The 24,048-nt window shown below is 33.5% G+C and overlaps 2 protein-coding genes across 5 annotated transcripts in view; one reads left to right on the top strand and one right to left on the bottom strand.

Moving 5' to 3' along the window:
- Nucleotides 1-136, bottom strand: part of ZCWPW2 (zinc finger CW-type and PWWP domain containing 2) — a 108,289-nt gene extending 108,153 nt beyond the window's left edge. Inside the window, exon 1 of the mRNA XM_011359602.2 lies at nucleotides 12-136. The gene's annotated coding sequence lies outside the window, so the exon portion shown is untranslated. The remainder of the gene's footprint in view (nucleotides 1-11) is intronic.
- Nucleotides 61-23,414, top strand: AZI2 (5-azacytidine induced 2). 4 transcript variants are annotated; one of them, XM_011359798.2, is made up of 9 exons: nucleotides 61-547; nucleotides 5,448-5,522; nucleotides 6,994-7,214; nucleotides 8,597-8,722; nucleotides 9,499-9,598; nucleotides 10,660-10,808; nucleotides 13,911-13,969; nucleotides 18,833-18,951; nucleotides 21,315-23,414. In XM_011359798.2, the coding sequence occupies exons 3-9, from the start codon at nucleotides 6,999-7,001 to the stop codon at nucleotides 21,725-21,727; spliced, it is 1,182 nt and encodes a 393-aa protein (XP_011358100.1). In that variant the 5' UTR covers nucleotides 61-547; nucleotides 5,448-5,522; nucleotides 6,994-6,998; the 3' UTR covers nucleotides 21,728-23,414. The 4 variants fall into 4 exon arrangements, with proteins under 4 accessions (XP_011358100.1, XP_011358024.1, XP_023388627.1 ...); XM_023532859.1 differs by lacking the exon at nucleotides 61-547 and adding an exon at nucleotides 624-911; XM_011359722.2 differs by lacking the exon at nucleotides 5,448-5,522.
- Nucleotides 23,415-24,048: the final 634 nt, after the last annotated feature.

The raw sequence follows: 24,048 nt of genomic DNA, 5'->3' as shown, positions 1-24,048 counted from the left end.
AGCGCGCCCACCTTCTCCTGCCCCTCAAATCACCAGCTCCCTCCCAGGTCCCTCGCGTCTGAGTTCCGGTATGTTAACACAGCCCCAGCGCCGAGACTGCGGACGGCGTCTGCCCGTTTTCCGGTTGCATGCTGCTCGTCCTCTCTTCCAGTCCCCCTCGACAGCATTTCCCCTCCGCGGTGTGCGACGCTGAGGAGGCCAGCGCCTGCAGGCCTGGGTCTCGCGCGCGTGTTGCTGGGTAACGGGCCTTCTCCGGGCTCCAGCTCGGCCTCCAGCTCGGCCTCTCCTGTCTCGGCTTGCCACTCCTTCCAGAACCTCCGGAGTTCCAGCGAACGGGCAGGGCCGCGCCAATCCTGGCGCAGCCGAGTCAAAAGAAATGGGAATCCTTCCGCGGTGTACCCGGAGCGGCTGCCTTCGCTGGGGAAGCGGCGGTGTCTTCGAGGAAACCGGAAGCCCGTGGTGACCCCTGGCGACCCGGTTTGTTTTCGGTTCGTTTCCAAACACTGGGAAATCGAAACTCGGCGGCCCTACGTAGCCTGTCTTCGGGGTGAGTGACTCGTTTTGGCCGGGTTAGGGGCGCGGGCAGTGCCAGGACCAACCGCCGCTGCTGTTGCTGTTCCGAAGAGACACGTCATTTTCTCTCACAAACCAGGGCCCCCTCCTTTGACTAGGGAGCGGCCCATCCCTGCGCAGCCCTTATGCCTATCCTCCTCGCACCCTAGCTGTTCCAGGCCCTTCTTGCTCTTTCGCTCTGTTTATTCCTTTCTGTCTGTATTCTGATTTACTAGTGCGCCTTCAGTTTTATTTCATTCATTGAGACTGCATTTATATCTGAAACGGGAGGAAAATGTGGCTAAGACGGTACTGCCTGGTGTAACCGAGCAGTGGACATAAACCCTCTGTACAGTAAGGTATTCGTCGTTTCTCCAGTCTAACCTGTATATTTAGTATGGTTTTCGATCTTCTGTTGAGTGACAACTACATGTAAGGTAGGCTAAGACCCCGTCCTTACAAACAGGGAACTCAAATACTCGCAAGTAAGATAAAATACTCATGAAAACTGTGATACCAATGAAAACATAAATTGCCCCAGGATATGGCGTTGGAAATATGCTAAGATGATAAAAGACAGCGACATATTAAGATTGAAATTGACCCTTGCCTCTTAAACATAGAAGACGCTTTCTCTTTATTGTTTTAATTTTAAATTGGATTGACAAGGCCTCGTGGTCTAATTTAAATTAGTTTCTAAACGCGCCATATCTAATTTCCCAAACTGTTGTGATCACTCACTACATCATTTGTAAATTAAGAATCGTGCATCCTTCACAGGGTTATTACAAAATTTTAATGCAATATTGTTCGTAAGATAGGAAGTTGTATACAAAATGTTTTTAATATTTAAAACACTTTAATATTAAAGACATTGTAGTGCAATGGGAAATGCACTGGGTTAAGTCAGAACATTAACTGAGTGCTGACTTCTCTTTATTCACTTGACACAGGATAAGAGATTAAATCTCTTCATTTTCCCTATTTCTAAAATGGTTGTAAGGCTTACTCTCCAAGCTACCAAAGCATAGTTTCTAAGAGGCAACTGCTTCTGGAGTCAACTAGCTGATTTTCATTCCTGACTCCCCTGCTTTCTAGTGTTTGCCTGTCTTAGTTGCTTTCCCGGCAATATGAGGAAATTCTTCCCACCTCAGAGGTCTTAATGTAGATTTAATGAATTGTTATAAAGAACAAATGAGATAATTGCTCTAAAAGCCAAAGTATATTGCCTGACATAAACACACGGTAAATATTAATTACCAACACATAATGTCATCACAATTGTTAAATAAAATGTTATGAAGTTTTTCATAATCCATGAAATAACAAGAGCCAATGTAACTTTTTTCCTTCTTTGTGGTACTAATATTCCAGATTAAAGTATAGCTGTGTTGTCACTCTTAGGGAATAATTATTGTTAATCCTAGTAAATGTATATAAGTGCTCAGTTGCATTGAAATGTATTTATTTATGAAGGAATGAAAGGAAGTAGATTGTTCTTCATACCTGTAGTAACCCTGAAAGACTTATGATTCCCTGGCCATACAAACTGATTTCTGGACTAATGCTTCATGATAACTCAGAATTATACAAATGAAAATGAAGTTCTTCATACTATGTATTTGATGCTAAGTACATTTTGGGGCACTCAATGAATTTTAGGACATTTGACTGTTGAGGTACATAGAGTGACAATATCTTGAAGGCACTTGATGATCCCTTTATAGTTAGGCTATAATTATTTCATTAAAAATATGGAGAGAGCAGTAACGTTGGTTTGTTTGCCTCCATAAAACTTAGTTCTTGCTCCTTAGTATCTTGACTGTATGAAGTGGGTACAGGGACATTCTGGCTTTTCAGAGGTAGAAAGGTGACAAATTCCAAGTCAGTTCAAGAGGCAGTGTAAAAGAGGAAAGAGCATACCAAATAGGTCTTGATTTAGACTATCACTTACTGCCAGTGCAGTGGATAGGGAAATTTACCTCATCCCTTTGAGCCTCAGTTTTATCTGTGGTGGTTTCTAGTCAAGTTTTCCAGCCAAGTTTGGTATGAACTTTAGGTAATGTATACACTATCTACCTTTTATTCACTTCCTGGCAAAATGTGAATTCTCTTCTATCTCTAGGTTGCCATTCTGTATTCAGATTAAAATTTTGCTTTACAATTTAGGAAGGCAGCATCTGAGTGATGTAGTCCAACTCTGTCATTTTAAAGCTAGGAAAATTTAGATCTGGAGAGGTAAACTAATCAATGATAAATTGTCAGATTATACACTTAAATCTGGGTTTCTGAATCTTGGACCAAGGTTCTTTCTACCACTGAGCTCTGCCTTATCAGGATTCTTTTGGGGAAAATCGGAATCCATGTTATGTTGCTTTTCAGAATATTATATTAGGAACACAGATTTGGTAGACAGTTTATCTGGTTTCACATCTCCGATTTGTCACTGATTACTTATGTAGCCGTAAGTAAGGTACTTAATTTTTCTAAGTCTTTGTTTATAAATTAGGATAATATTACATATTAAGATGTAGAAAAATAAATGTGGAAGCACTAGTGCCGGGCATATGGTATGTGATCGATAAATGGTAGATATGATGATGAAATATGATAAAAGTCATATTTATTCATTAAAAAATGACTAGTCCAATGTCATAGGGTATTTCTGTGTTTTCTAGTGTATCACACCCCAGCATATATAACATATCTCAACTGAGGATCCTCTCAATGCTGATTGTAGTGAAGACTGAAATTTAAGTAGAATTGTGATTAATGTTTGAATCTTTGTTTTTCTTTATGTCTCTTTCCTAGCCTCAGGAGCTACTGTTCTCTTTTCTACCCAACTTATCTGGCAAATTGTGCCCTTCTTTCTACATTATCACTGCAATATTATGATTTATAAGAAATAACCAAAATGTATTTCTTATATATATTTGGTTAAAATCTATGGTTCCTATTTGGTTTTCATCCATGGTTCCTTGGCTCAAAGCTCCCAAAACCCTTGGAATTTCCTGAGGTATAAGAGCTATGGCAGAATCTTTTGTCATATTTGGTCTCTTTGCAGTTCCTGAAATCACTTCAGAGATGTAAAAGTGAAATGGGTGTTTTGTTATTTATAACAAGCCCCTTTATACCAGGACTGGGTTTATGTTAATGAGGTAACTTTTGGACAGCACCCAAGCAAGAATGGTGGCTGGTTCCCAGAGGAACCACCCATGTGATTAGAGGTTTAGAACTTTCAGTCTCACAGATCTGGGTGTAGTCAAGAGGGGCTGGAGGGTGAATCAGTTGTCAATGATTTAATCTTATGTATATGTAATGAAGCCTCCATAAAAACCCAAACAGGAGAGGGTTCAGAGAGCTTACTGGTTGGTAAACCAGAACACATCCATGTGCCACTGTGCCAGCCCCTAAATCCAGGAGAACAGAAGCTCCTTTTTTCAGGATTTCACCCTGTGTATCTCTTCATCTTGCTGTTGATTCATATCCTTTAATTTTTAGGACAGCTAAGCAATTTTCATGCTGTTTTCCAGTGCATTCCAAGTCATGTTTATAGTATGTAGAATAAATATATATAGAATAATGGTATAAAAATTGAAAGATTACTTTATACAAATGTTTTCTTATAGAGACCATCATATGCAACTTTATGTGATTTATAAAAAATAGGCAATATATATAACTATAAGCCAAGCTGACCATTCATTTTGTCCTAAAATTGACTAGTTATCATACTATATAAAATGTGACATGGTTACATCAGTATATCCTCTTCTATCTAAGGTATTTAAAAACCATTAATTTAAGTGCGTAAAAGTTTCATTGGAGAGGGAAAAATACTAATAGTCAGGTTCAGAAATCCACGTGCTTGTAGTACTTACTAATTATCTGGTCTTGGCTAAGCTTCATAACCTTTCCAGGTCCCAGTTATCTGTGAAATGGATGTAATAAGATTTTCTACCTCATAGTTTAGTCACGAAAATTAAATGGGATAACATTTCTTAAACACTTAGCACAATACTAAGTAACTCATACGGTTATGAATATATTTTAGAAATGTTTTATAAGTATTCTTCACATTTTTTGAATCATGTCATAGCCTGACTGAAATTCCACAGGATAAAGACCAAATTCTGTAGTCGTCTCCCTGTCTTAAAGGACCACCTCAGTTTGTCTCCATTCTGTTTTTCCAATTTTACCTCTTGCCATTGCCTTTCTCCCCACAGTCTTTCAGGACTTTGAACTTGTTCCTTCTGTTGGAAGTTAGCAAACTGTTAAGGTTTAAGTACAGTAAGTTCAATGAAAATAACCTCCTTCATCTAAAGAGTACAGCGTTAAAAGTCATTTGATCTTTTGTGGTACCTTCTTCGAAAACCACTCTTTCTATCCCTCCCTTAATCTCCATAGCATTCTGCATTGTTTCAAATGTATTAGCTTAAAGTGCACAAATTGTGGGGCATTTGTTTTGACTGTGTAGAGCAGTTTATGCTTATTTCCTGTTTTTCAGCTGTCTTTAGGGAAAAAAAAATTCAGTTGAACAAATTCTACCCATTTGATTGTATATTAAGAGATTATAAATCAGATGTCTAAGATGGGCACAATTTTACCTGTCCGTAAAGTAGACTGCATCCTAGTAAGGTAGCTATGTACTCTTATTTTACTTATTCTTTTAAGATATTACGTGCGTGTGTGTCTTATATGGAGATACCTATACTACTTGCAGTTTGCAATATGGGGATAATATATATTTTACTTTTAGAAAGGAAAATATGAGTAGTTCAGCTAGCAGCAGCATGATTGGAATGATGTTTGCTGTTATTTTGCAATAGCATTGAATGCAGAGGAAAGAGTAAACTTTAGAGTAAGAACACTTAAACTTTTTTTTCCATCATTAGGAGAAAGTGCAACTTGAACCAGAAGCAGCAGGAATTAATTATGGTTATGAGGATCTGCCACTTTTGGGGGATATTGTAGGTAGCCTAGTCCTTTCTTGTTTTTTTTTTTTTGGACTTCATTGATAAACTGAGAAAGATTCTAGCTTAAGAGTAGTTGTCCTATATGATTATGATTAGAAATTTTTAAATCAGTGTTGGTGAAGATTGACTGAATGACAGTTCTACCTTCTCTGACTTGGTAGTATACACATTTATTTTTGCCTGCCTTTCCTATAATCCTAAATATAAACAAATCGCTAGACACTCCAAACTCTGACTTTAGTTGAAAGCAATTGGAAGCTTTCAGTTATAAAATCAGGAAAGCAAAAAACAGTGATAGAAAACAAGACCCAGAAAAACACAATACCTTTCCATAGTTTTCATGTTATCTGAAATATAAAGCAAACAAATTTTACAGGCAGTGATTGATACAGGGAGGGAGATCAGAAGTTGTGGAGAAAAGCAGGCATAATGAAACATGGATTCCGTACTGTAATCAGCTGTAAATCTGTTCAAAAGTAGATGTACAGAGCAAGTATACTGTTCACTAACTAATGAAGGAACTGGCTTCTCTTAGGTTTTGGACTCAGAGTTTAATTTGAATCCTACTCTATCTATTCTTCATTCAATAACCAGTATTTATTGAGCATCTTTCACACAGTGATAAGCAAAACAGATATAACTTCTGCCCTCACAGAGCTAACGTTCTATAAGCTTTTACTTGGGCAAGTTACTTTACCCTTCCTGTCCCTTCCAATCAAATGTAGTTGATGCCTACTTCATAGAATTGTGTGGATGAATTTAAATAAGATGATGTTAAGAGAATGTAGTACATCGTACTGGGACATAGCGGACACTCAAATGTTAATTGCTTTGTCTTCTATTGTGAATGTACAACAAATATAATCAGTTACTGGTATGAAAGAATATAGTGGAGTATGCATTAAAACATCTATAATAATATGTTGTAATGAATTATACTTAAAGTAGTTTTTTGAAATTTTATAATTTGGGAAGCTATAAAACTTGCTACTTATATCTAAGAGTGGAAATGTTAATGAGGAATAAATACATGGGTATAAAGAGTTTAAAATTTTTTTAGCTTTTGATTGAAAATGGCATTTCACAACTTTTTATAAAACTTAGTAGTAGCTTAGATTATAGTTTTAAATGCTTTATAGACATCAACTCATTTAATATTCTTAAGAACACTATGAAGTAGTTGCTATTATTTCTTATATTTTATAAATAAAGAAACTTAGGCAGAGAGGATAAGCACCTTGTCCAAAGTCACACAGACACTAAGTAGTAGAGCTTGGATCAAACTGTGATATAGTCTGGTTCTAGAGTTTATGCTCTTAACCATATACTATATACTATACTATCTCTAAAAGAAGTAGCAGTTTTTAAACATTGACTCTATATTCACATTATTCTAAATATGTTTTTTTTTTGTTCACTTATTCAACGAGACATTTGTATTTAATATTTGTATTCTTTTAAATAGCTGTCATGGATACACTGGTAGAAGATGATATCTGCATTCTGAATCATGAAAAAGCCCATAGGAGAGATACAGTGACTCCAGTCTCAATATATTCAGGAGATGAATCTGTTGCTTCACATTTTGCCCTTGTCACTGCATATGAAGACATTAAAAAGCGGCTTAAGGATTCAGAGAAAGAGAACTCTTTCTTAAAGAAAAGAGTAAGATTTTTGGAAGAAAAGGTAATTGTTACCTTCATTATGTTTTATAACTTAAAAAATAATTCAGAATATTTGAAAATTTAAATATTTTTTTATCCTGTCTTCCATGGTTGTACTCTATTTCCAAGGATAACCTACTGCCAATCTCAAAACTGTGGGCATTATACCATCGTACTGTGTTTTACATATTATGTGCTGGACGAATATTTGTAGAATAGGTTTAGCAACTTGGAGCATATGCCAAATATTTTTCTTACCTCTTTTTTTAGATTGCCTTACCTTCATAACTTTATGTATTTTTTCAGGATTTTAAAATCTGTGCAAAAGTTATGCCAACAAAGGATATTAAGTGTCAAGAAGATAGAAGCTCCTGGAATATGTTCTAATGTGTTTATTAATGTCTTCACCAGGACTTACATATTCTTTACCTCAGCATTCTCTTTTGCTTTAGAACACATATAATAGAATAATGCTTTTTAACTGATATATAATATCCTCTATCTTTTTCATGAACAAATCTGACATTCTTAAATGTTGTAGAATATATAAGGTAGTTGATTCATTTATAATCATCACATCTACGTGGCTTTGTATATTGAGAAAATCGTCCTCACTCATCTATTTATTTTTGAGTTTTAAAGTTTTAACTTAGTTTGTTTCTTCAGATCAGATCAGCATATTCATATTTTACAAACAGCAGCTTCTATGGGGGCGGGGAGGAAATGGATTCTTAGCAGCCAAGGAAATGAATTATCTTGTTATGAAAACTTGAGGATGGAGCTTGGTAGAGTTTAATTCATTTGGGAGAATAAAAGGGGAGTCAGTTATAAAAATAAATCATAATTTCTTTGTATTTATCTTGAGAAAGGTAATATTTTGGAGCTCGTAGCTGTGTGTATTTTAAATTTCAGAAGAAAAATGTGATTTGGTATATTAATGGGAAATATTTCTGTACTTTGTTACCAACATTCCTATTAATTCCTATTCTGGAATAATATAGACCTTAATGAATTAACCCATCTATTCCTTAAAAGTCAAGTACACCTTAACTTCATACTTTTTCTGATAATGGAAATTAAATACTACTGGCTTGGAAAACACCTAAACACTATAAAAGAATTGATGTACTAGTTTTAGTATAATGAATTAATATGTTATAAAACAGATACTACAAAGTATAAAATAGTGATCAAGTAAAAGCATAAAATAGAAGACTTTTAAAAATATTCTGTACTGTTTTGCTGTCTTAATCAAGATTGTGTGGAAATGAAATGTTCAGTTAATTATAGCACAGGCTTTATCTCTGTATTATAATGATTAAGATGTGGAGCCATCAGAAGACTGACTTATTTTTTAATGTAGAATACCCTCTTAAGCTTTCTCTTCTGATTTTACACCATTAGCTTTTAGGAGCTCGATTAGATGAAGAAACAAGTTCGGTGGGACGAGAACAAGTAAATAAGGCCTATCATGCATATCGAGAGGTTTGCATTGACAGAGATAATTTGAAGAACAAATTGGATAAAATGGTAAGTTGGTTTGAAAAGAATATCTACAGAGAGCAAACTGATGGTTGCCAGATGGGAGGAGGATTGAGGAGCTGGGTGAAAAAAAGTGAAGGGATTAAGAAATACAAATTGGCAGTTAAAGAATAGTCATGGGCATGTAAAATAAAACATGGAGTATAGTCAATGATATTGTAATTATGTACGGTGCCAGATGGGTGCTAGACTTATCAGGGGATCACTTCTGAAATTACATAAATGTCTAACCACTATGCTATGTACCTGAAACTAATATAAAATAATATTGAATGTCAACTATAATTGAAAAAGTAATAATAAAAGAATGATAATCTGTATATTGCAAATGAGCTTTCTCATTCAAAGTTAAAATTAGAAATAGAAATATTTACAGTAAAAAATTGAAAATTTATATGCTCAAGGCAAAAATAGAAATTTTTAATAGTGATACTTTGCAAATTTTTTCTGTACAAAATAAATACTTAGTATATAATGATGTTTGGTACTTAAATACATCCACCACCACTAACTTGTTCTGAAAAATCATGATAGGTAGAATTTGTCACTGTGTTTCAAAAAAAAAAAAAAAAACAAAACAAAACAGTGAATAATATGTTCTAATTTAAAAAATGAAAAAAGAGAGATTAGTGAAAAACAGTTCATTCTCTCACCTTGCTTTTAGAAGCTAGAATCAGTTTTTTCAACATTTGCCTGAAAATAATTTATAATGCCAACCTATACATTTTATTGAATGTAATTTGGCATTTTCTTTACGTAACTAGAATAAAGACAACTCTGAATCTTTGAAAGTATTGAATGAACAACTACAGTCTAAAGAAGTAGAACTCCTCCAGCTAAGGACAGAGGTGGAAACTCAGCAAGGTATGCCACTTACTAGTTATAAATTCATGTGTTACATCCATGATCAATTTTCTATATCTGTATGCTTAAGCTTTAACTTATTTTTTAACTTTTAGGCTTCTATTAATATCTGTATTCTGCTTTCACAAAGTATCAACTCCTTTTAACTTTTCCTTAAATATAAATTGCACTTTTCCTAGAAAAAAGTGGTTTTTATTCAGCACTAGTTTGTGATGACATAGAAAGGAGTAGAACCCCACCCTGGTCAAAACCTCTTGCCTACTGCTGTCTTGGCTTTTCCTTCCTATTGAACTTTTGCCTCCTGTTAGACACATTGTCATAGAATAATTACAATTAACTTTTTTTTTTAATTTCTGAAGGTTATTAAAATGTGCAGATGATTTGCTAGAGTGAAAAGTTTTGTCTGGGAGAATATGATTATTAGCCTGTTGACATAAACATTCTGATGAGACAAGCTGAAAAGTAGGCCTCTGAGAGACTTTTTGATAGGAGATTGAGATAAGATCTCTTATAGTAGCTGGTTGGGGCTTTTTCTAGGTAGAGAATAGGGAACTAAGTCAAGGATAAGTCAGTATCCTGAGTGTCTACAGTGGAATGTTTATGCATAAAATTGTTTTGATATGTTGTAGGCTTGATGGTCAAACTTTACACTCTGAAGGGACTAGATAGATTAGCTGTGTGAGCCTCACTTGACTCACTTCATTTAGTTTTTAATCACTGTCTTAACCTTGACTTACATAGATTATTGATCTGTCTACAATTTTACCATATGCTTGATTAGTATTGTATCATTTAAAGTTCCAGACTGACCAGTTTATACTTTAACCTAAACAGAAAACCAGGGATGTAGTGATTGATAACATTCCAAAACAAGACTGCTAGATTTCTTATTCTCATTAGCATAGATCTTTGAAACTAATTACAATATTTTAAAAAACTATTGACCATGAATGTTTTATATTAGTTTTTCTATTATCTGCATTTTACTAGCGTAACCTTTTTGGAATTGCAACCAATATAGAAGGCAGAAATAACAATTTTAATGTCCATCTTTTTTGTAGTGATAAGGAATTTAAATCCACCTTCATCAAACTGGGAGGTAGAAAAGTTGAGCTGTGACCTGAAGATCCATGGTTTGGAACAAGAACTGGAACTGATGAGGAAAGAGTGTAACGATCTCAAAGTAGAGCTCCAAAAAGCCAAACAAACGGTATTGCAGAATTATTAAATTGAGAAATTTAGTATTCTGTGTTTTATATGTATGATTTATAGCTATTATAGAGTTCACATATTGTAGCTAGTTAGTTACTTTCTCTGAAAAATTCACTTTAACTTCCCTATTTTTGTTGAAATTTGAAATACTGTATACTTTTAGCATAATCCTAGAATTATATAATATTTTTATTTAGAACTAATTTTCAAAAAGCTTATTTACTAATTTATTAAAGCTGTTCTTTCAAACTCCCTTCCCTTCATTTTCTTTAGGTCACTTTTTCTCTGTAAAGTTTAAAGAGAACTCAGGTTTTAAATTTCATTTACCTTAATAATTTGACTAATTTAGACACCACAAGAGAGAACTTGATTTTTATAATTCTTAAAAAAGACTTTACAGAGTCCATTAATTTTCAGAAGTCTAATACTTTGCATTTGGTGCATTACTCTCACACTCCCCTGCTTCTCTACCATTTCTTTTTATCCTCAGCCCAGTTGCCAATATTCCTTAAGAAGCTTTTTAAAAAAAGATGTGCTTGCAAGTAAAGATTTGCACCTTGAAGCTCTGAATCATAAATTGTCAGTTTACTTGAAATAATTTGACAGCTTTTATACATAATGGTCACTTCCTTATAGAGTAGGAAGCAGTACCATGGAATAATAACTTGGCTCATAATTATGGTATTGCTTATTAACTACTTTTTTATAAAGTAGACATTAAATACCTATTTTTTCATGAAAGTTAGATTAGATAACATAAAGCAGTTAGCATAGTGTCTACTACATTCAATACATGAATGCTTTTCAAAAAACTTTAGGGTTACCCAGAAAAGTAGAGCATGTGTGCATGCGTGCATGTGTGTGAGAGGAGAGTTATAGTTCAGTTCTTATTACTGTTTTCCACTAGATGGTGCTAGGGGATAAATTTGCTTTTAGTTTAATTCATTTTTAATCATAAAAACAGACTTTTGAAGGTAAAAGAAACTTAGAAATCACTTTTCAAAACTTGATGAAATTGAATCAGACTAAAAATCTTAGAGTTGAAGGTAAGATGTGGGGGGGTATATTTAAAAAGTTTACTTCATGGTTCCCACCTTCATAGGAATGGGGGGTGCGGAGACCAATTAGAGTAAAAAATGCTCACAATATAAGGAAATGAACCAGGAAAAGAAAGCGAAATGCATAAATCATCAAGGCTTCCAAGTTGAAATGTTGATGTTGTGAATGTGTACGTTTAAATCTGTTTCAAAGGTGCTGATCCGTGTCAGTGTCAGCAGAGAAACCAAAGAGCAGGCCAAGCAGAGCAGTTTATGTTCACATTGATGATCTTGTATATATCTGCTGTAGCCATATTCACAAATATTTTTATGATACTCTCTATGAAACATGTTAACAACTTCTGAAGTGAAATAGCATCCTACATGGATCATAATAGTGTTTATTTTAGTTTTTTAAAGTACTTATTGAACTCAGTTGATTAGTGAGTTCCAGAGTCAGTTCCACTACGGGCCCTTCACTTTCTGTATCCCCCAATATTCTAGCCCTTTATATCCAGAATAGTTGATCCTTTGAGAAAAACAGACACCACTACCAAAGAAGTATAGGAAACATTGGATCAGTAAAATGGAGTTGGTATAGGTGTCTAAGATACTTGATAATAGCTGATTCACAATGTACTGTAGTGTACTGAAGGTTCTGAGAAGACTTATCGTATAGGAATCTGTTTAACTTGAGCACTGTTTTCTAAGATTTTGTAGCAATGGGCCCGTTTATGGGAAACAACCATATCATATGGCACCTGTTAGGAAACAGATCCGTTACTTCCTTTAGAACATAGCAAACTGATACTGGGCCCAGAACTGGGTCTTTGAATGTTAGAGATAATTCTTTTGTGCTTAATGCTGGTTTACATTAGATTTTCTGAATTATTAGGTGGTAGCTGGAAAAATACTTTCCTAACCCAAACTGTCAGATTTTTAAAAATACATCATTGGCTTTAAAAAGTGAGGACCATTTCCATTGTACATATGTTTAAATATACACTAATTTACATATATATTTGTAATCAGTGATACCAAGAAACTAAAAGTGACCTTGATCTGATGGCTTCATTTCTTATGAAGAACAAGGAAGAAAAATGTCTATGGCCATGTGCTTTGTTAGTGGTCCCTTGACTTGTGGGCCACTTCTGTTTCTCCTCTCTGTGGGGCTCCCTAAGATGCAGCTTGTTACAGAATTTAGCTAGTATTTTCTGAACAGAGATCCAAAAATGCTTTAAAACCTATAACAGAAAACATTTTAATAATTTATTCTCCGAAGTTCAGAGTACTTACGAAGTCCTTATGCAGCTTTTTAATGTCCACTTTAAAACATATTAAATATGTAAATAAGAAATTGTAAAATTAAATTTCATTCTCTTAGTTTATACTGGCTGGCTACTTCTGCCAACTGAGTATCTGCACCCTTAAATAAGAGTGCATTGCAAACAAGTGTGTTAGAGTTCTTAAACATATTAAGTCTACCTTTTATTTTAATATCTTCTATAGTTTGTCATTTATAACCTATACTACTAAAACTTAAAAGTATATAAGGCACTTTATGAAGCCCTTGCCAAATCATTTTCTTATCTATGTTGAAGGAGGAAATTTATGCTGATCTTTTTAAGCAGCAACCTGTTAAATTGGGTACTTTTTTGTAATAATACCAAAAAGTGGAATACCAATAAAATTTCCATTTTCTCATGGAATTCATTCAGTTCTATCTTGAATAAATATTAATTTGTTATTTGTTACCCTTTTTTAAATACAGACTTCGGATTCATGTCTTCAGAAATATATTTTGTAAGACTTCAAGTTCTTTTACATGAGAGCAATTTTATTTTTTAAACTAAAACATTAATGACTTTAAATAATTGGCAGTGATTTAGAAATATAGGTTTGGAGGTAATTCATTAAAATTGAATATAAAACCTAGTTTTATGCTGTACAGTTATAGATGTATTCTATATATCCAAAGCATATCTCTGGTAATAACGAAGTACTGAGAATAAATAAAATGTAACAATTATAATTTTTAAACTTTTTTTTTAAACAAATGACAGGATCTATCTCAGGAAGACAGTCTGCAGAGCAGAGATTTCCAAAGACTAAGCATTTCAAGGTATGAACATTCTTCAGCATTCAAAAATAATATATTCTTCTTTCATAGGCCACTTTGGCTAGGGACCACCTAGATATCTGTTGATTTAATCTTAAAAACAAATGGATACTGTCTGGCATGTGATCTCTGATCACAACATATAAAAAACATTTAACTGTTGTTTAACAATAGGCTTGAACTGGAGTAGCAGAAAGGTGCATATCGTGATACCTTAAAACAATTTTTTAACATTCGTTAATATTTTAGATTGGATTTTAGAGAGTTAGCTGTGTGAAAGTATTCTGTGATAAATCCTGATTCTGTACATGAAGAATTATGCATTTCCATATATAGTAATATCATTTTGTTTTAAGGATAAACTTGGACAGCCTTAGTCTTTGGTATAACATGAACGAATTTTAAGAGAACTTTTTCTTGGCATTGCTGTCTGTTCACTTAAGTAACCTTAAGTACTGTGTTTTAAATTACCTGCTAATTTTTGTTTCTGCTATGTTAGCATCCCCTCTCTTTATGGATACTTCCATCCAGTGAAGAATACTGATTTGACTTCACTATTAATCATTTGGCTTCCAAAGTTTACTGACCTAAAATAAAGCAAATAATGTGAATTCATGCCTTTGGGAGAAATGACCAATTAGGGAAAACAATTTGAATACCATGCACTCCATTAGATCCAGGGATAGGCAGACTTTTTCTGTAACAGGACAGCAGTAAGTATTCTAGGCTTTCTGGGCCATACAGTCTATGTTGCAACTACTCAGCTCTGCTATTCTAACAGTACTTCAATTATGCCTTGTTTTCTACTAAATTTACAGTAAGGAAGTCCCCACCCCCTCCCTTTTTTTTAAACAATGTGTCTAGTACATTGTCCATGTAAATTATTTTTCAAAGTTATCTTCTTTGTCAAAGCTATCTCGCTCCCTAGTACTCAATTACACTTGTGTTTCTTTGCATATTGTTTCGCATTTATCTTATGTAAGCAATTTTGATTACAAAACTGATTAGGTTTCCCTCTTCTAGTTAACAACTAGAAAACTAAAACCCAGATTTGTAGCTTACCTTGGTAAACATGCATTTTTTGTTATTAACTGCATATTATCTTGTTTTACTTTTGCCTTATCATTTATACCTATTTCTCGTTTATTGTTCTATATTTTATTAATCGTTGTAAGTTACCTCATCCACTTTTAGCAGACCAGATGATAAATTTACTATAGAAGGGGAAAAGTTCATTGGAATGTTTCTATAAAACCATTAGAAGTTTAGATTTTTTAAAGATTGTTTTTCAGTTACTTGGAAAATTCCTTTTTGAAACACTCCTTTTTTCTATTTCTTCCTTTATATTGCCAGGCAATTGAGGTAGTGTATTGCTTCCCTAACACAGAATAAACCTTTTAATTACTGGTGGCCTTTTATCTGGTACTCATTGTATGCTGCATCATGTAACAATAGCAGCCCTACTATCAGAAATTTGGCCAAAGTCCTGCCAGTGTACTGTTCTAGTGTTAGTTTTAGATTGTTGCCCTCCGTACTTAAACTTGATCTAGGTATACGGTAAACTTACATTATAGAACTTCCTAAAATGTAAATCCTCGGTTCAGAAAATATGGATTAGGTTAGTGTTTTTTAAACTGAGCTATGTTCCCTTAGTGTTCATGAAATTTTGTGAGTTAAAATGCAAGACAGGCATTTTAAAAGTAAAGAATAAAACAATACAGGCATACATTGGAGATATTGCAGGGTTGGTCCAGACCACTGCAATAAAGTAGATATCACAATAAAGCAAGTCACACAAATTGTTTGGTTTCCCAATGCATATAAAAGTTATGTTTACACCATACTGTAATAAGTGTACAATAGCAATCATCTAAAAAAAAAAAAACAGTATACATACCTTAATTTAAAAACTATTGCTAAAAAATGCTAAACATCATCTCAGCCTTCTGCGAGTTGTAATCTTTTTGCTGGTTGAGGGAGGGGCTTACATTCAATTTGTAAAAACCAGTTTCTGTGAAGTGCAATAAAGCAAAGCACAATAAAATGAGACATAACTATAGAACATACCAGAATATAATGTACGTATAATAAGGGGTGTGGTTTCTCATAACTTGTTTTTATTGGGTTGCAGTGTAAAGTGATTGCTTGCTGTATCTTAGAGTCAAAAATGTATGAAAGACACTTGTTTCGGGGAATCGCAGTTGTCAAAAATAGACATTTCTAAGTCTCTAGCTCTTGGCTAAGACTATCCCATAATTTTATTATAGTTCTTCTGGGGATATAATAACTCAGTAAAATTTCAAAAGCTAAAGAAAAATATGTATGGCTAAAGTAAAAAACTCAAGTAGAATTTTCTTATACAAGGAATATTCATTTCAGTATAAGTTGAATATCTGTAGTGTCAAGAAAACTGAGGTTTTACAGTTTTACTTTGTAAGTAGAACATCTACCCCCTTCTTGAGGTGTAGATAAACAGTTTTCATTACATTTAAGATTCAGAAAGACTAAATTTTATAAGTTATATAGACAACCATCTATATTACTAGCGTTTTGCTTGTATGACATTTTAAAGCAAAACTTAACTATGTTCACACCCCCAGCTGGGAAGGAGTGGGGTACAATTTATACAATCTCAAATATACTAGAGAAGTAAAGGTTAGTTAGAGCTCTTTTAAAGATTTGTGGATGACAGCTTGCCTTTTCCAGTCTCAAGTAATGATTTAAACATTTTATTTAAATATATAGAATTAAAAATAAATTTTTAACACACTTTGAAGACCATAGCACTTTAATATTGTGAAGTGTAAAGTGACTGCCATTACTTTGTTATCCACAAGAGGGAGAGCTTATACTTAGTAATAATTTTAGATTTTTATATCTGTAGTTTTCAATTCAGGTGACATAACTGCAAAAGAAAAAGACTAAATGTATGTTAAACTTGGTGGCCTAGTTTTTAGTTTAACCTGATTTATAAGCAGTCTTCATTAAACTGAATTGGGAAATGTGTATTAGACACTGCTTTTAACACCTCTATAATTTTTTATTTTACATGCTTAGCTATTTTGAATGATTAAATGTATTTGATATTCCAGTATCTAGATAGTCTTAAGTATTTGCTTTTCTTTTCTCCAAGTCAGATACTGATTTACCATCTCATGCCAATAATAAAATTATTTTTAAGCTGTATTACTCAAATCATGACTGACTGCATGAATTGGTACATAAACAGTGTTTATACTTACTGCTGAATTATTTTTAAGCTGTATTATTCATATCATGACTGACTGCGTGAATTGGTACATAAACAGTGTTTATACTTACTGCTGTGTAAAAGTGAATAACTCTCTGGAAAGCATACTGAGTGCCCAGAATTGTACCAAGGAACCAACAACTCTCTTCACACTTAAGACAGGCTACTATGTGAAACATTCATTGTAGCACACATCTCAGATGTTTACTGGTGAAGTAGAGGTGGTTAACTAATTTTTGTGAATTATTTCACACCTATCAAAAACCTGCAAAGAGCCCTGTGATTTTTAATAGACTACTGGTTAACAAGTGATGTTTATAACAGACTAGAACAAGTAGATTTTTCTTGAAGCAATATAAAGTTTACTCTGCTGCCTTTATTGGAAGAATTATAGTCTGAGTAGAATGGGAAATTTTGAGAAAAATGTATGTAACCTAACACAAGTCAAAATAATTGTTTTTTAATATATCTGTTGCTTCCCTAATTAGAATAGGATATTAGATTTAGATATCAAGAGTGTTATCCTTAAAGGATTTTTTTTTAAAGGTTTTTGTTTATGGCTAGACAAAAATTGAAGTGGGAAGTGACATGTTTGTTTAATTTGATTTCATTATTACTAAAATTACACTAATATCTTTTAAAAGGCAATAACGGTCATGTGAACATTATGAGATCACTTGTTTCTTAAAGTAAAAATTTTATGTACTCTAGTACAAGAAAGAATATATGTTGAAGATTTCCATTTATTTAGTTGGCAGTTAAGAACCTAAAAAGAAAGAAAATCATGAGTATCCATAGAAGAATGTTTAATGGAAGATGAAACTTATAAAAATTAGGTTTAAAATAACAATTTCTCAAATAACTGAGGTAAAATATAGACTTAAAATAACTGAGGTAAAATACAGACTAAAACAAGTCTTTAATCATAAAAATGAGAGGCATTTGTGAAGTTTTATTTCTGTTTTATATAATCTTCTCTCTCTAGCTTCTTTTCACTTACCAGGAAATCATCTGGCTCTTCATGTCTTATGCTGTCATGTCACATTGGTTTAGAACCAACAATATGAGACAGCCCAGTCAAACATAAAAGAATGGAATACATGAAACCTAAATTTTATTTTAATGGGGCTTGGGTATACATTCAGCCATTGATACAGCATTTCAATTCACAACATCAAAACAGAATAATCACATAGTAAATACAAATTTAAAACCCATACATGAATGAATATCACTTTGGTCTTGATCAGATGTGCAAATGAAGAACATACTCCTTACTATTAAATGAATCAACATCACTGCACTGTAGACTATAATTAAATCTCCGTTCTGACATCAGAACTATAAGAAACTCTCATTGGTTAGACTTGTTTTTATAATACTCTTCTGTTTAGTATAGTTCAGTTAATTGCTAGAAATTAGGTCAGTGTTGTTATGAATGAGATCTTTTCACCTGTTACAATGCCTTTATTAAATATCTTTAAATTATTTAATGAGGATGTTTTAATTTATGTTTTCTCAAAACTAATTTGAGCAGAAATGCAGACAATTTTGTTCTCTGACAATAAAGAGAATAAAAACCATTAACTTTTCTTAAATAAAATCTTGTATTTCAGTGACAATATGCAAAATGCATACTGGGAACTGAAGAGAGAAATGTCTAATTTACATCTGGTGACTCAAGTACAAGCTGAACTACTAAGAAAACTGAAAACCCCAACTGCAATCAAGAAAGGCAAGTCAATGTTTGCCGGAAACCACTAATTCCAGCTAAACTGCTTGAAGAGCAACTAGCTATCATATCTTATCAAAATCTCATCAAATGAGTTTGATAAGCCAAAGTATATATAGTATGTTCACAGCCTACCCATTCTCTGCTTTGGCTTCGGTCTCATACTGGTCAACTTCACACATAAAGGTGTTGCTGATGTGTTTTTTCTTCAGTACTGTATTCTTTTCCCCTTGTGGCTTTTTTCTCAGCCAAGTGTTGCTTATGTGTATAAGGCTGAGGTGTTAAGTTTGCTCTAGTTGACCTTTTACCACAACTACTTCATATATTTAAAAAAAAAAAAAAGACACCAAAAGCTATTTTTCATTACAGAATACACCAAAGACCTAGCTCTTTAAATCGTTTTGAAAAAAGTCGCTTTGATTCATTATTTGGTGGTTTTCATTTTTTGTAAACTTAATTTTTCTTTTCATAAAGGCTACATTGTTTAGAAAAGATACTAGGTGCTCTCTTCTTATCCTTTTCAACCAAACAAAAATTTTCATTGTTTTGCCTTTCATATTTAACTGTGTGGCTCACTAAACTTTTTGAGTTTTGTGTTAACTAGTGGTGGTTACTTTGCCAATTTTTATACCTCAAAGCTATTTTTATACCTCAAAGAAAAATCAGTGCATTTTTCCTTTTGTTAGATAATAGTTGTAGTTCTAAAAAGTTGTGTAATATAAATTTGAAAGCCCTAAAATTTACTTTTTTAAAGTAATGAGATGTGACTTTTTATTAAAAAATAATCACCATCCAATTTAAAATTGTTTGCACCTCAGATTGTCCCTCAAAAGGGTTCAAGAGAACTGTATTTTATAAATAGTTCTCAGGAGTGTACACCAATGGGGGAAAATGTTGCATAATGAGAAGGAAAACTAAATTCAGAATTCCTTTCAGTTTCTAGAGAGTTAGTTATTTATGAATCAGGCAAAATAATGTGGTGCTTTGGCAGGCCCTAACTTAATTTATGGTTCATTTTGTCCTTGAGTTTTCCATTGGCCAGGGTTACCTATAAGGCAACTCTTAAGTTGATGGTAGAAATAAGACTTCTAAAAAGGACTTACAGAGTAATTTTGCAGTGAGTTTTCAGTGTGGCTCTTTGTTTATATAATAAATATCACTTCCAAATAATAATAAAGGAGAAATGCTCCTTCCACATTTAATATTGGCTCATTTTTATGTCCCTTCTGAGCTGGTAAGTGCTAAGTCTTTTAGTGCTTTGAACCATAAGTTTTCTAGAATATTCCCTATGACAGTGACAGGCTTGAGGCCCCCATTCCTCACTTAAAAAAAAAAACTCATTGCTTTGAGGAGTGGACAGAGATGAGACTAGATCACCTCTTCCGGGCCTACATATTACCCTTGTCCAGAAGCTGAGCACTGTTACTTCCAATTCTTTCAAACTCTTATACCTCCGCCCAAGAAAAAAGGCTTATTTTATAATGTGGTTCAATTTATTTCTTCTAAACCTACATAGACTCAAGCCTTGTTACAGTTGGCATCTTTCATGGACTTAAATAAATTTATCTTTTCTGCCCTGGCTGAATTATAGGGTGAAGGAAAGATCATACAACCACTGTGTTGGCTGTGGCTAAATAATAGCTTAGAGCAGTTTGTTTTCTAAGCCATTACATGTGTACTACAGACAATTTTTTTTTTTTGCTATTTTTTTACTTCACCTACACTGTGACCATAGCAGAATTTATATTTACCATTATATGTATTCTATAAGAAACAGGATTATTTTCTAGCTTTTAAACTGTTTTATCCATAAAGCCTTTGAATATATATTATTTGGGTCTCATTTATTCATAATATAATTATTTCTGAAAAAAATTACTTTTGGATCACCTATGGAAAAAAAGATTTGAAAAGTAAAGGAATATTACATTTAACAAAAAAATTACCAAAACTTAAGAACAGCTTTCTTAGTCTCTACTGAATTAAATAGGCTGCAAGCCTTCTCTAGCCATGTTAAGAGCCAAGAACAGGATCTTTATTTGTATTTTAACTTTATTGGTCTCCAGCTTTTAAAAATATTAACTTCTTCATCTTTAATAGCTCAATGATACAGGAGGGACAGGATTACTATGCTCTGTCCATTTTGCAGATGAGAGAAGTGTCCTGGAGCAGTGAAGTGACTTACTTAAAGTCACAATGTCAATAAATAGCTAATCCAGGATTAGAACTCATGATTTGTTATCTGTTTTTCAAATCACAGTGATCCAATGATCACATTAACTTGGAAATGTTATTTCCAGTTCTAAATATATTGTATGATCATAAATGCCATGACAACTGACATTTGGCCTGTGCTTTCTTTTTAGCCTGCACCCCAGTAGGATGCATGGAAGACCTTGAGAAAGACAGCACAAAACTGCACTTGACAAACTTTACTGCAGCGTACAAAAGACATCCCCCTCTGTCACCAGATGGCAAAACTCTTTGTCATAGCACGTCTTCCCCTTTGCCGGGAGATATAAAGGCTTTATCAGAGAAAGCGATTCTCCAATCATGGACAGATAACAAGCAACCCATTCCTCATGATGGTACAAACTTTCAGGAACACAACTCTTTTGGCAGAAATTCTCTGGAAGATAATTCTTGGGTATTCCCAAGCCCTCCTAAATCGAATGACACAGCATTTGGGGAAACTAAAAATAAAACTTTGCTTTTACCTAACCTGCCACCACTGCATTACTTGGATCAACATAATCAAAACTGCCTTTATAAGAATTAATTCCGAAGAGATTCATGATCTGGTCATGAGGTTGCTGTATCTCCTACTGTTCTCTTGAGAAATTATTTAAAGTGTTTTAATTAAACTTTTGCAGAGTTCTTCAGTATACACGTTTGCACATACTGTACCACATTATGTAGTTGATTTTTCCAATATGAGAGCAACCCTCGAGCTTCATAGTCTGGCTAAGAATCAGATATATGCTACTAATAAATAAATAAACTTAAGGTGTTTGAAAAAGACAATTCTACCTTTGATAATCATGGTAAATTTCTGCCTCACATAAAGAATGGTATTGAAAGTTTTTACACATGGTTTTACAAAATGTGTGAAATGTCTAAATAGTTATTAAAAATAGAGGCCATTAATATCAGAGAAAAATCGTATAAGTTACCTTAAGTTACATAAAGGAGCAAATGCAGTGTGAATAGGTTATATTTCTATTGACCTTTTAGTGCATAAAGATATGAAAAATAGTGGAATAATAGTATGTAGGTTATTCCATCTCTCTACGCCATTGTTTCAAAGTTTAAGATTTAAAATCATTTTTTTAATCACAGTGTTGATAAAACTTAGAATTGCAATTTGAATTTTAAGACTTGAAGTAACCTGATCATTGACGCCAACTTTGTCGTGTTACATCCCTCAAGTCCTAATGGAAAAGTGATGAAATAGTTGAAAATCTACATGGTGTATGAATAAACTATTAAAATCTTACATCATCCAAGTAGAAGTAGAAAGAGCATCATAACAGTTTCAGTCTAATCTGTCCCTTCAGTGGTCCATAATGAAAATCTAAATGTGTGTGAAACTGTATAAAAGTCATTTTCTTCAAAGAGTCTACACCTTGTTATATAGAGCAGCTTATAAATTGTTAAACTTTGTTTTGAAATACAACATTTTACTCAGAGTGATTTCTAATTAGTTTAATTGGGAATTTTAATTCTAGAAACCAAATTCTGTGCTGTATTGATATAGTACAATCATGAAATGTCCCCAAACTCTTTGATTCTAAGTAGCCTTTCATTTGTAAACAAGTAAATAACAAGGATAGTGTCACATGGAAACTTACCTAAATTCTCCAAGGTTGCAGTATTAAAAATAATTAGTAATGTATTAATTCTTACATGTTTTGCCTGAGATAGTGTTTCATGGAAGAGGACTTTATCCTTTTTGATAGACAGTTTCAAATACCTTGAACTCAAAGGAATATCTCAAATCTCTTCTATATTAACTGAATAGCATACATACATAAACAATGTTCTTCGTTCACCAGATATTTTTGTCTTTCTATTATCTTACTCACTTATTCAAGCTTGTCTGTGATTAATGGAATTGGTGTCAGATGCTGGAATTTATTCTGACCAATGAACATGGCAGACTCAGGGGAGCAGAATCTCCTGCCAAGTAACAGAAACACAATATGCATAAAACAAACACAAGACTCCAGGCTTCAGCTGAGAGAAGCAACTACCTGTGTAATATCAAAGCAGTAGAAACTATTTCTCATGTGGCTGCAGAGTATATTATGTCTAATCTCTAACGTAGCTTAATGGTTTGCCTTTTAAAACCAAGATTTGAAATTTTACTTTGTAAAGAAAATAAGTTGTGTGGGATAATGTCTTGATTAATGTTTTGAACAATGCCAAGAAATCGTTTAATTAAATTATTTTTGTTTGAAATTGAAGTGGATGTGAAATTTTGTCCTTGCCTATATATTCCAAGGTCAGGTACTAATTGTTAGTTGCTAATTTGATTCATATGACATATATTTGTCTTTTCTTTTAGTATATGTGCTGCCGAAGCGAGCACTGGCATTTGTCTTGTTAAACCACCTTTTTTGAGCGGAGAAAATGCTTTTCCATCTAAACCATAAGGTAGCTATCAAACAGATATGCTCCAAAGTCAGTGGTTGATAGTCTTCGTGTTTAAAGTACTAATTAAATGATGTGTAAGGCTCTAAAAAAGATATTAACCAAAATTTGTTTTTACCCAGCTGTAATTTTTTTAAATGTACAGTTTGTGATCATCTCTGTTCTGGTTAGATTCAAAGAGAAATGAGAGAATGGCCCATCTCTGTAGCTTATATACTTGCTTCAAAGGGCTTCTCTTGAAACTTCCTTTAATCTTTAGATTTTTATGATAATCCAATTCAGCACAGTAACTCAAAAAAATGAAGAGAACATAGCTAACAACAAAAAGGCCACCTATTCCTTCCTCTTGATCCTCTATTAGCTAAAATAAAATTTACATCTCTCAAAGGAAACAGGTCCTACCAAAATGGAACCTAATTCATAAGTAGAACAGGGACATACCTATGT

Source organism: Pteropus vampyrus, unplaced genomic scaffold, assembly GCF_000151845.1.
Source record: "Pteropus vampyrus isolate Shadow unplaced genomic scaffold, Pvam_2.0 Scaffold1, whole genome shotgun sequence".
Taxonomy (NCBI): Eukaryota; Metazoa; Chordata; class Mammalia; order Chiroptera; family Pteropodidae; genus Pteropus; species Pteropus vampyrus.
The sequence above is the reverse complement of the archived record's forward strand: the minus strand, read 5'-3'. Positions and strand labels throughout refer to the sequence as shown.

Excerpts from the sequence above, each read along its gene's own strand:
- AZI2 (XM_011359722.2), top strand. The coding sequence starts at position 6,999 with ATGGATACACTGGTAGAAGATGATATCTGCATTCTGAATCATGAAAAA. Across the intron at positions 7,215-8,596 it reads TAAGATTTTTGGAAGAAAAG|CTTTTAGGAGCTCGATTAGA; the intron begins GTAATTGTTACC and ends TTACACCATTAG. Across the intron at positions 18,952-21,314 it reads CCCAACTGCAATCAAGAAAG|CCTGCACCCCAGTAGGATGC; the intron begins GCAAGTCAATGT and ends CTTTCTTTTTAG.